This window comes from Dama dama, chromosome 15 (genome assembly GCF_033118175.1).
Source record: "Dama dama isolate Ldn47 chromosome 15, ASM3311817v1, whole genome shotgun sequence".
Classification (NCBI taxonomy): domain Eukaryota; kingdom Metazoa; phylum Chordata; class Mammalia; order Artiodactyla; family Cervidae; genus Dama; species Dama dama.
This window is the reverse complement of record NC_083695.1, coordinates 84,932,277-84,944,026: the sequence shown is the minus strand read 5'-3', so window position 1 is coordinate 84,944,026 and position 11,750 is coordinate 84,932,277. Positions and strand designations below refer to the sequence as shown.

The 11,750-nt window shown below is 46.1% G+C and overlaps 1 protein-coding gene across 1 annotated transcript; it reads left to right on the top strand.

Annotated features, from left to right (window-relative positions):
* The first annotated feature begins 926 nt into the window (after positions 1 to 926).
* PRDX3 (peroxiredoxin 3) lies at positions 927 to 10,158 on the top strand. Its single transcript, XM_061162761.1, has 7 exons — positions 927 to 1,036; positions 2,517 to 2,652; positions 4,331 to 4,472; positions 5,480 to 5,615; positions 6,425 to 6,528; positions 8,804 to 8,969; positions 9,283 to 10,158. The coding sequence occupies exons 1-7, from the start codon at positions 1,001 to 1,003 to the stop codon at positions 9,334 to 9,336; spliced, it is 774 nt and encodes a 257-aa protein (XP_061018744.1). The 5' UTR covers positions 927 to 1,000; the 3' UTR covers positions 9,337 to 10,158.
* Positions 10,159 to 11,750: the final 1,592 nt, after the last annotated feature.

Sequence of the window (11,750 nt, the reverse complement as noted above, 5' to 3'; positions counted from 1 at the left end):
ATGTGTCTGACCCACTTGGCTTATTGGTGGTGGTGGTTTAGTTGCTAAGATGTGTCCGACTCTTGCAGCCCCATGGACTGCAGCCTGCCAGGCTCCTCTGTCGATGGGATTCTCCAGATAAGAAAACTGGAGTGGGTTGCCATTTCCTTCTTCAACTTGGCTTACTAACAGAAAAACTGCATTAATGATTTTTTAAAAGAACATTTATTATTTATTTGACTGCACCAAATCTTAGTTGCAGCATGCAAACTCTTAGTTGAGTCATCTAGGCTATAGTTCCCTGACCCCAGATAAAACCCCCAGCCCCTGCACTGGGATCACCAAGTCTCAGCCACTGAGAAGTCCCTGAAATTGCATTCATGATTAATTCCATTTCATCTAGGAGCCAGAAGTCTCTACCTCCGGCCAAAATAGGAAAGGGAGCCTTTTACACTAACAGTAATCCACAGGTTCACAGTTGAGTCAGTTCAGTCGCTCAATCGTGTCCGACTTTTTCCGACCCCGTGGACTGCAGCACGCCAAGCTTTTCTGTGCATCACCAACTCCCGGAGCTTGCTCAAACTCATGTCCATCAAGTCAGTGATGCCATCCAACCATCTCATCCTCTGTCGTCCCCTTCTCCTCCTGCCTTCAATCTTTCCCAGCATCGGGGTCTTTTCAAATGAGTCAGTTCTTAAGTCAGTAGCCAATATGGAAATATCTATCTTCCCACCCTGGATTGGATCTTTTTAGGCTGGGGCGACAGACACAAAGTATCAATTTCCCAAGCATGAAGCTACTTAGGAGTTTTAACAGGACTTAATCCTCCTCTGGGTGGGATCGAGGGACCCCACAACCGAGAGGTGTACCAGGCGGAGGGCCCCGAAGGTCTTAGCTCTTCCAAGCCCCGGCTCCGGCGCGGGCCGGCCCCTGTCCACCGAGGCCACGCCCCTGTCCACGCCCCCGTAGGCTCCGCCTCCTCTGCGTCTCTGTCGGCCCCGCGGTCCCCTGCGCACCGAAGATGGCGGCCGCGGCGGGAAGGTTGCTCCGGGCTTCGGTGAGTGGTTGCTTGCGGGGCACAGGCACCGAGACCCTGCGGTGGCTCCGAGAACGTGCTTCCCAAGTGGGATGCCGCTTCCCTTGGCCTGGGGGTCTTTCACCCTTGGAGGATGTCAGAGGGAAATGGACCAGGGGCCGCCTCCTCTAAGGCAGGCTCCCCGCGCCTGCGCAGAGCCGCCCTTCGCCCCCACCCCCCACCCCCCGCCTTGCATTCTAGTTTCCCAAATCCCTCTTCGCTCCCAGTCGTGGGCCGCTATCCAGTCTCCTGTTCCCTGCTTAAGCACCTGGCTCTGGATGCAGGCGACCTGTCCCCTGGTCCCGGTTCTATAACTGACTCCATGACCTTGGGCCATTGTTTTCTTTTCCGAACCTCATATAACTTCCTTACCTTAGCATGGCCTGCCTACCTCAAGGGTTTCCGTGAGCATCCCCTTAAATGCTGGATGGACACCAAAATGCTAAAGTAACCAAAGTCCTTGAGTGCCTGAGGCTCTTGGCTGCCCGCCCTCCCCTTTCTCGTGGTAGGGTTCCACCCAGGCTCGCTCTTCCCGAGTCATGCTGGACTCTGAAATTGAGCAAACGTTTCCCTTGACCCCTGTCCAGGGGTCTGACCCAGCCCAGAGGCTGAACTTTGCTTTGTTTGTTTGCTTCTGTGTGGGCCGGAATGGCCTTGTCTTTTCCAAGGGAAAACCTTGACATGGTAGAACATGCCCAGCACATCTGCTGGTAAAGAGCTTAATACACAGAGCCTGGCCGGTCTCCTGGGCTGAGTGCTCCGGGTTCCTTTTAAAAGCATGGAATCTTCACATTCTTGTAATTTCCCTCTGCCTTGCAGTCTTTTGTTTCCCATTAATTAATACATATGTGTCGAGTTGGCCAAAAAAGTTCGTTCAGGTTAAACCCAAATGAACTTTCTGGCCAACCCGATAATTATATTTACATATGTATATGGTATATACATATACACTCAGCCACTGGATCTCCAGGGAATTCCCTATATTTTTAAAAAAAATAAAAATTACATATGTGAAGTGTGCATCATGATATAAGTAATGAAATAATTACTATAGTCAAAGTAACATCTCTTCACATGGTTAGCCTTTGTGTGTGTGATGAGTGCACCTGTCTACTCTCTTAGAATAATAATACTCTCATTTTCAACTTCAATACAGTATTCTTAAGTATAGTCAACTTGCTTGTACATTAGAGTTCTAGATTTATTCATCCTCCATAACTGCAACATTGTACCCTTTGACCAACATCTCCCTGTCTTCCCAGTCTCCTTTACAGTCTTAAAGGATAAGGAAGCAGAAGGGAATTTTAAGAACAGTGTAGACTCAATCCATGCTTTTGCAGTTTGGAGTTTTTGTTCATGGGAACAAGGCCATCGGAGGCCACTACTGGCCTGATGCCCTTTCAGCAGGGTTTCAGCCGCCATTCTAGGAATACATTCTGATATAAAGTGTTTCTCTTTTTAGCTCGCCCGACATGTGAGTGCCATTCCTTGGGGCATTTCTGCCTCTGCAGCCCTTAGGCCCGCTGCTTCTCGAAGAATGTGCTTGACAAATGCCTTGTGGTCTGGTTCTGATCAAGTGAAATTCGCCTTTAGCACCAGTAAGTGTTGGTATGCTTTGGTTTGGACTAGATAATGGAAACATTTATCATCTCTGAACAGGAGTTCTGAACTATGGCCATATATTAGACTCACGTGGGGAGTTTTTACTATCGTACCACTTTCCTAGTCCCACCCCAAACAAATTAAGTCAATCTCTGGGTTGGGACCAGAACATTGCATTTTTTTAAAGCTCACCAAGTGATTCTCATGTGCAGCCAAGGGTTGCGACTCACTGAGGCACACTGTCCGAGTGTCACATTTCCTTGGTGACTCCAGAGGTTTTAATCCCCTGGGTGAAGGAACATGAAGGAGGGGTGGGGACAGCCAGAGGTGTCTGGGCCTGCTGTGTGTGAAGGGCATGAGCTGACCGGGGACGGACGGTGCAGCTACTCTACAGGCTTTTGGATTCAGACCTGTGGCCTGGCTCCACGTGGCCACGTTAGGCCAGTCTGTTGGACTCCTCCGTGATCTGAGTGACACGCAGCTGTTTCTTGAGATTTATATACTCCATTCTAAAATATGAGATTTGCTCGGCACAGCTACAGATAATGAGTGGCATTTGAAAAGCCTTCCTTTAGGTTTGTCCCACCTTTAAAAAAGACTATTTAATTTGTAATGGTGGTAGGGGTGGGGGGTGTACTTTAGCAAAACCTTTGTTTGTTGGTAAGTATTCTAAAAAAATTTACAATTTTCTCGGAGCTGTAAGAAGTTTCTAGTATCAACTTGATGACACGAGTTTAACTTTCCTTTTCACCTGTCCCAAACCCCAGCTCCCGGTAGCTCCTCCTGTTTCTGAAGCCAGACATCTTGACACCTGGCCTCCTTTGTCCCGCCTTTCCAGCCTGAAGCCTGGCCTCTATAGTCCTGACACAGCTCTTGCATCCTTTCCTTCCTTTCTGTCCCCTCTGCCGTACCTTGCCCGCCTCACCGCTCACTTAGATAGCTGCAGTCACCTCCTGACATCAGGTTCTCCCTGCTCCTCTCACTCTCCCCTGCCCGACTAATCTTCCTAAGAACAGCCAGCACATCACCCATCTCCTGCACAGAAGCCTCCAGTGATTCCTATATCTCTCCTTTTAAGAACAGACTCATCCGTCTGATATACAAGGGCCCTCTCAGCGTGGCCTTCCACCGTCCTTGCTCTGTCCCCCATGCGTCTTCCTTCTATGCACACCTGTTCTCTACGTCAAGCAAACTCTGCTGCAGGCCATTCCCCGCACCTGCTGTGTTCCTTCCTTTGTGCCATCCGCCCTGGTCTTGGCAAAAATCCAGACCATGTTTAGAACCCACCTTCAGGCTCATTGGTCCTTAATTCTATGTTCATCCATCCCTACTCTCTCCTGTCTTCTTTTATTTATTTGCCTTTTGGCCGCACCTTACGGCATGTGGGATCTTAGTTTCCCGACTAGGGAGCACGCTGGTGTCCCCTGAAGCGGGAGCTGAGTCTTAACCACTGGACTGCCAGGGAATTCCCTCCTGTCTCTTTAGTTTCCATAGCATTTTGAGTTAGTGTACAGTCAGACCTATGGAAAGAGAAACAGTTTTGTAAGATGTACAATTGAACTGAACCTTTTAATTATACTACTGATTAATTACTGTGAGAGGTTTGAGTAAAATCAGAGAAGTGGTTGGTTTAACGAATGAACTGTATATGCATGTTTTTGGGGTATTTTTCAGGTTCCTCATACCATGCCCCCGCCGTCACCCAGCATGCCCCCTATTTTAAGGGTACAGCCGTTGTCAGCGGAGAGTTCAAAGAAATTAGCCTTGATGACTTTAAGGGGAAATATTTGGTGCTCTTCTTCTATCCTTTGGATTTGTAAGTGTATTTTCTGTGATGCTGTAACATCATTCTGGGAGCAAGCAAAGATCGCTGCCTTCCCACTGACACGGCCTGTCTTTACTCTTGTCAAGGGGAGGGTTGCTGCTGACTCTGTCACTGTTGGTCTTGTTGATACAGCTTGCATCTGTAGTTAATTCACAAGTGCTAAGTATAGGGGGTGGAGTGGTATTCCTTTTAATGGGTTTTAATATGGCTTTTTTATTTTTAAAGATGTGTGTATTTATTTATTGGCTGTAGGGGGATTTAGTTGCTGCACGTGGGCTTTCTCTAGTTGTGGCGAGCGGGGGCTCCTCATTGTGTGGCTTCTCTTGTTGCGGAGCATGAGCTCTAGGGCACATGGGCTTCAATAGTTGCAACACGTGGGCTGAGTAGTTGCAGCTCCTGGGTTCTAGAGCTCAGGCTCAATAGCTGCAGTGTACGGGCTTAGTTGCTCTGTGGCATGTGGAATCTTCCGGGATCTGGGGTCGAACCTGTGACCCTTGTACTGCAAGGAGATTCCTACCCACTGGACCACCAGAGAAGCCCTGTGGCTCTTGTTTTACGGCCGTGCAGCCTGGGAGCTGCACTCGTGAACCCACGTGCCTCGAGCCCACGTTCCAGTCTGGAGTAGTGGTTCCTGTAAGCCCGTCAGGGAGGAAGTTTCCACTGCTCTGGGGGAAATGAGAAAAGTAAGGATGATAAAATGAATTTTCTCATGAAGCTACTTATTTAATAAAATTTTGTCTTTATTCTTGGAGTGTGCCTCCCCCACCCCTATTTTTTGATATGATTTTTTTTTTTTATATGATTCTTAAAATAGAAAGTTGGTGGTGGTTTTTTTTAAACTGGAGTATCACTGTGACCAGGAGTTCAGTGGGGATGATTAACCCTTTTGCCTTTTTCTCCTTTAAGAAAATAGAACTACTCTTTAGACAACTGCTGTTCAGATTTTAAAAGTCTTTTAAAAAACATTCTCTGATAAGAATTCCTGCTCTTTTTTCTAGCACCTTTGTGTGTCCTACAGAAATTATTGCTTTCAGTGACAAAGCCAATGAATTTCATGATGTGAACTGTGAAGTCGTTGCAGTATCGGTGGATTCCCACTTCAGCCACCTGGCCTGGATAAACACGCCAAGGAAGGTATACACATATCCACACCGCCTCTGCACTTGTGATCTCAAAAACTGCCAGATTCCATGAAAGACCAACCTAGAAGTTGTTAAAGCATGACTAGTCTGAAATGGGCTATCCGTCAGTCCTAACCTACTAACAGATTCTGTTAAGCTCTATCCATGTCTCCTGTAACACTGCATGTATTTAATCCTCACTACACCTGTGTTTTTCAATCAATAACAGAACAAACTCAGCAGGGCTGGGGAAACAGCTGGACTCCATTGTCTCCCCTCTCAGCTGGACCTTGTAGATCCCCGTACCCTGTGAGGCAGGTGGGACAGTGGTTAAGTTCTCTGGTTTTATTCTTCTGCATGATCAGTATTCTTGCCTAAAAACTTGCTTGGGAGAATCAATTTCTAGCTATAATGCTGGACTATCAAATAATTCAAAGTATTCTTTTTTTTTTAATTATTCCACCTTTATGCTTCAGAAATGAATCTTCAACCAAAAGGATACTTTAAGAATTAGAAAAAGAAAAGTCTGTAGTATTTGCTGGGTTTAAATCCTGCCTCTGCCCCTTTCTAGCTGGGACCTGGAGCAAGCTACTCAACCTGCGTGCGCCTCAGTTTTGTCATCTGTAGAATGGCGATGATGATAGTAGCTACTCCAGGGAACTGGAGGGGGTAGTGAGGCAGTAGAAAGAGCTTAGCGCAGCGCTCGGCCCGCTGTGGGTGCTCAGTTACTGCCGTCTGGCTGTGGTCAGTCGCCCTGTCACCTGGCTGAGGAGGCTGTGGGAGCCACAGTGTAACCACCAGCCCTGTTTGTATCTTTATCAGAATGGCGGTTTGGGCCATATGAACATCGCACTCTTGTCAGATTTGACCAAACAGATTTCCCGAGACTACGGTGTGCTGTTAGAAGGTCCTGGCCTCGCGCTACGGTAAGATCCGTTTTGTATGAACTTAAAATTGTTTTTTGTGTTTAGCGTTATCATACTTCATAGGGAATTTACAGAAACCTGGGTAGGGAATTTTTAGAACCCCAAACCCTTCATTTGTCTTTTGTTGTAATATGCATCAGTGGATGCCTCCTGCGAGGATTGGCAGTCTTTCAGAAATGACTGTGATATGTGTGCCCCCTGCATCTCCCTGGGCCTGTTTCTGAAGAAGGATATCGTACCCTTTTAAAATATATATATTTATTTATTGGTTGCACCAGCTCTTAGTGGCAGCACACAGGATCTAGTTCCTTGACCAGGGATCGAACCAGGGCCCTCTGCATTGGGGAGCACAGAGTCTTAGCCACTGGACCACCAGGGAAGCCTCCAATACCACGTCTTAAATGGTCACACTGCTTCACTCTCCCTGACCACATGGGAGTCATTCCTCGCACTGAAGCCGTCAGACTGCTTGGAGATAGGGGGTGGGGGGCAGAGGGGGCCAGCAAGGGTGGGAGTCAGTTTCCTGGTACAGTTAGTATCTTGTACAAGCACTGGAGCCAGAGCAGAGTTTGAATTTATTTATTTAAGCTCAGCTGCTCAACAGCTATATGACTTTGAGCAAGGTATTTAGCCTCTTCGAGTCCCTTTCTGCCCATAATTAAAATGAGCATGTACCTCCCGGGTTGGCTGTGAGCATTGAGTAAGGTGAGGCAGCTACAGAGTTTGCGGCACAGGTCCTCGGAGCTGCTGTGAGCCCCATCCCAGGCCGTCAGCCTTCCTGGGAGGGACGAGAACTTAGGCATCATGATGGCTGCTGATGAAGGAGGGACGGGGCAGAACTTGACCTCCAGGACACAAGCGAGGATCCCATGTGGATGGGCCTCACAGTTTTGTCGGGGGCTGGCTTGAACCCGTCACCTGCCCACCGTCGTAGCTGATCTCCAGCCTGCTCGGGGTACGCTGGAATTTTGGCTCCAGAATCTACCTGGGAACTTGGGCCTTTTGACTCTAAGGAGATTACTGCCTGCCTATAATAAGTGGAAGCCTAGCTCTGACAGCATTGGCAAGGGAAGGAGAGAGTCCTGGTGTTTTCCTCCCAGAATCCCCTGTATAGTCTCGCTCACTTTGTAGTTACCTCCCTACTGGTTTCACTGTTAGGACTGATGAAAGGGAGAGGAGTCAGTCTGGCTTGTAAGATAAGCCTTTCTTTCTGGAGACTGTGCTGTGGGCCCATCTCCAGCCCAGCTCTCTGGTTCCGCATCTGCACTGTGGACTCCCCCTTGGCTACACCCTGCAGGAACATGCACCAGGACCCCCTTAGCCTCAGAGCCTAGACCCCCTAAGGCCAGTCCTAGGGAGGGAGAACCACCTTTTTATCTTCTGAGTTTTTTCTGACTTGCCTTTTTCCTGAGTGATCAACGTTTGGGATACCACCCTTTTAAAGATGGATTGTTTAAAACCTCTTGAGTTTTATGACCTCTGGGTAAGTCAGAGTATCACCCTCACTTGTATAGAAGATAAGCACAAACTCCAGGGTGGTGGGTTACCTCTTTACATTGCTGCTAAGTGATAGTGATGGGACACTTGGACAATCTGTGGATCAAAATAAGAACTGTAAGTGATTGAAACACATCAAATATATTTAAATCCAAGATTCGAAGAATTCCAGGAAACCAGTTCATTATTTTGAAAATTTAATAATGGAAGAGTACTAAGCAGTCATTCTGTCTTTCCTATACAAATTGTACCTCAGGGTAGCCCAAAATAAAAGTGATGGGATTGTTTTTCCTTTAGATTTCTACTCTGCCTAGACTTAAGGCCAGTAAATTTTCCCATGGGATTTTCTCCCCGCTACTCAAGTCACTCATAAGTATTTACAGAATACAGATAAAATACGTCTCTGTTCCTTCTCAGTCGCTTATGGTTTCTTGCCAAGATTTCATACAGCTGCCCAAAGATGCTTACTGCATCACTAACGAGAAGTCTTTGCTCTGTGTAGTTCAGTGACCTTCAGATATTATGAGACATCCAGGTCACATCTGTGAATGTGAACACACTGCCTGTTTTCCGTGGTGGCCTAGTCCAGTCCTATCTTTGTTAAAGCACGTGTCATCAATAAGAGATGATAAGCTTTTTGTATAAGGAAAACCTGATTTTTAAGCACATGATAGAGTTTAATAAATGCTCTATCAAGGAGAATTAAAGGCAGGGTAGAAGTAGAGTCTTTCTAGCTCTGGTAATGTTGACATTCTGATGAGGGTGAATCTTTATGCAGTGGTCTCTTCATAATTGACCCCAACGGAGTCATCAAGCATCTGAGCGTCAATGATCTCCCAGTGGGCCGAAGCGTGGAAGAGACCCTCCGCTTGGTGAAGGCGTTCCAGTTTGTGGAAACCCATGGAGAAGTCTGCCCGGCCAACTGGACACCCGAGTCTCCTACAGTAGGTTTCTTTCCCAAAAGCAATGGGAGCCCAGCCAAGAGGGTCCCAGGTCCTCACTGCCTCAAGGGCTGCTGGCCTGGAACATCCACGTTGGAGCAAGGGTGGAGGTGGTGTGCAAATGCGTGAAGCTGCTGCGGGTGGGGGTGGGAGCAGGCCCCAGGCAGGCTGTTCATGTCAGTTTCATCCATGTGTTTTAAAGGAAACAGACCAATCTTTTACAAGTTAAATAACTGTAGGTTAAAAATTGAGGGCCTTCAGCTCCCTTTTGAGATCATAAAGTCACTCACCCAGGGAAATATTTTTGTATTTTCAGATCAAGCCCCATCCAACTGCTTCCAGAGAATACTTTGAGAAGGTAAATCAGTAGACCATCCCGTGCACACCTGAAGCTTCCCACACCAGAAAAGAACCACAGTGGGAACTCACTTGTAGCTTTTCAAAGATTAGTATTTATAGAAAGCAAAAAAAAAAACCCAATGATGCTTGTATTCATAAATAGTATTACTCGAAACGTTTTGTTTTTGTAATGTTAGCCAAGGCTTTTAGTTGTTTTTGTAATGTTGGCCAATGTTTTCAGTTACTAATGTAATGAGTCCAGGGCAAGGTATGGATGGATGGCTAGTTTCTACAGAGTGTGTAGTTCACCTATTTCTTGGATCATGTCTTCAGTAGGAAAAGGAAACAGATCTTTTTCCTCAGCCTTACTTGAACCTTTGTGTATACCAGAGTAGTACGACAGGTATTGAAAATTCTGATCAAGGGTCCTGAAATTTTCCTCTTGAATTTCTTTGTATTAAACTGAATTTTCTTTAAAGACCATAGTTTTAAGTTGTTAGTATTAGTGGTCTAATTTAACACTTGCAATGAATGTGTGTATGGTTGAAGGAAATGTGAATCATGTTTTTTTAAAAAAAAAAACAACACAGTGGCAAAGTGACTTAACTGATCATGCATGTTCCCCATTCCTGAGATTTATAGTTTATATAGTTATTTTACTTACTTTGTTAGCTGACTTAGTGTCTACATATATTTCTAATATTGATTGGGTATAATTAGAAAGGATATTTATTGAATCCAGGGATTGCAGTATGAATTTGAATCATTCATGCATTTGAATTATTGTAATTATTTTCTTTCTTGAAGTGTTCCATGTAAAAAATATAATAAAAAATAAACATATTTTAAAATACTTGCCTTTTTAACACCATTAATTCTTGCTTCAGCTTACTTATATTGTGGGGCTCTCTAGTTTTCCTTCTCTGATTATATCAAAGATATTTATTGAGCATTTAACTCAGTGGCTACAAAGATGAATAAGATGCTGGCTCCACATCCAAGGAACTGGACAAAAGAAATATGGAAGCATTTATTCATTTTAATGGCTTCCCTGGTTGCTCAGACGGTAAAGAATCTGCCTATTATGTGGGAGACCTAAGTTCAGCCCCTGGCTTGGAAAGATCCCCTAGAGAAGGGAATGACTATCCACTCCAGTATTCTTGCCTGGAGAATTCCATGGACTGAGGAGCCTGGCAAGCTACAGTCAAATCCTGGAGTGCCTACTATATGCTAGGTACTATTTTGGAGGCAGAACGAACAAAAAAGACATACCTCTTCCTTTTTGCACTTACATTGTAGAGGGAGTAAACAATAACATTACATAGAATGTCTGGAAGGACAATAAATTGGAACAAGGGACTAGAGCAGAGAGGTACAGGTATTTTAATAGGGTTTCAGGGAGTCAATCTCTCCAGGTCTGTATTCTCATCTGCAAAATAATTGTACCTACCTTGGGGTTTTGGTGTCAAATGAGATAAAACACCTAGAAGGTGAGGGAGTTGCAGGGATAAAAAAGGTTCTAGGCAAAGCAAATGACAAGTGCAAAGGCCCTGAGGCAAGAGTGGACTTGGGGTGGGTGAAAAATTGAAGGACAATGTGACCAGACCCATGAAGGAGGAGAATGGTAATGGGGAGCCCAGAGTGCTTTATGGGCAAGCTAAGGACTTCAGATTCTATTCTGAGACAGGAAATGGCAAAAATGTTTTGAGAAGAGTCACATCACCTTGTTCTTAGAGGTTCACTCTGGCTCCTCTCTTAAGACTAGACCCATAACAGTGCAGAGAGGAAAGCAGGTCAGCTGGGCTGGATTTGTGACATACTTGCGGTAGAGCCAGCAGGATAATACAGATGTGCTAAATACTACGGTGCAATAGATGCCTTCCGGGGAACTCTGAGGAGGGGAGCACCTTACCTGACTATGGGCATCAAGAAAGTCTTCCTGGAGGAGGAGACGAAGTCTTGGAGATATGGAAAAGTGATCTGTGGGAGCCGAGAGGCCACATGGGCCTGAAGAAAACCATGAGCTGCTTTCATGTTCCTGGAGGTGAAATCAAAGGGAGGGCAAAGGCCAACCGGCTGCAAGTGGTCCAGACTGAGCACTTCCTATGGACCCAGCACTGCTAGGGCTTTCACATGTTTTATCTCATTGGACCCACAACAAAAACACAATAGGTACAATTATTGTCATTTTACAGATGAGAAAGTAGACTTGAAGATACTGACGACCATGGCCACAAGTATTCCATGGCACCAGGTCCCTAACCTGGGACTCCTCAGGAGCCCCCTGAAGACCCTCAACATCCAGCATTCCACAAACACACATAACCCTCACACACCCCAGTGCTGGGGAAGTGGGTGGAGGCCGAAGGAAGGCACATTTTCCTCTACAAGTGGTCTCTACCCTCTCTCGTGTACAGCAGAGGAAACTGGGTTTGCCCCAGCGCA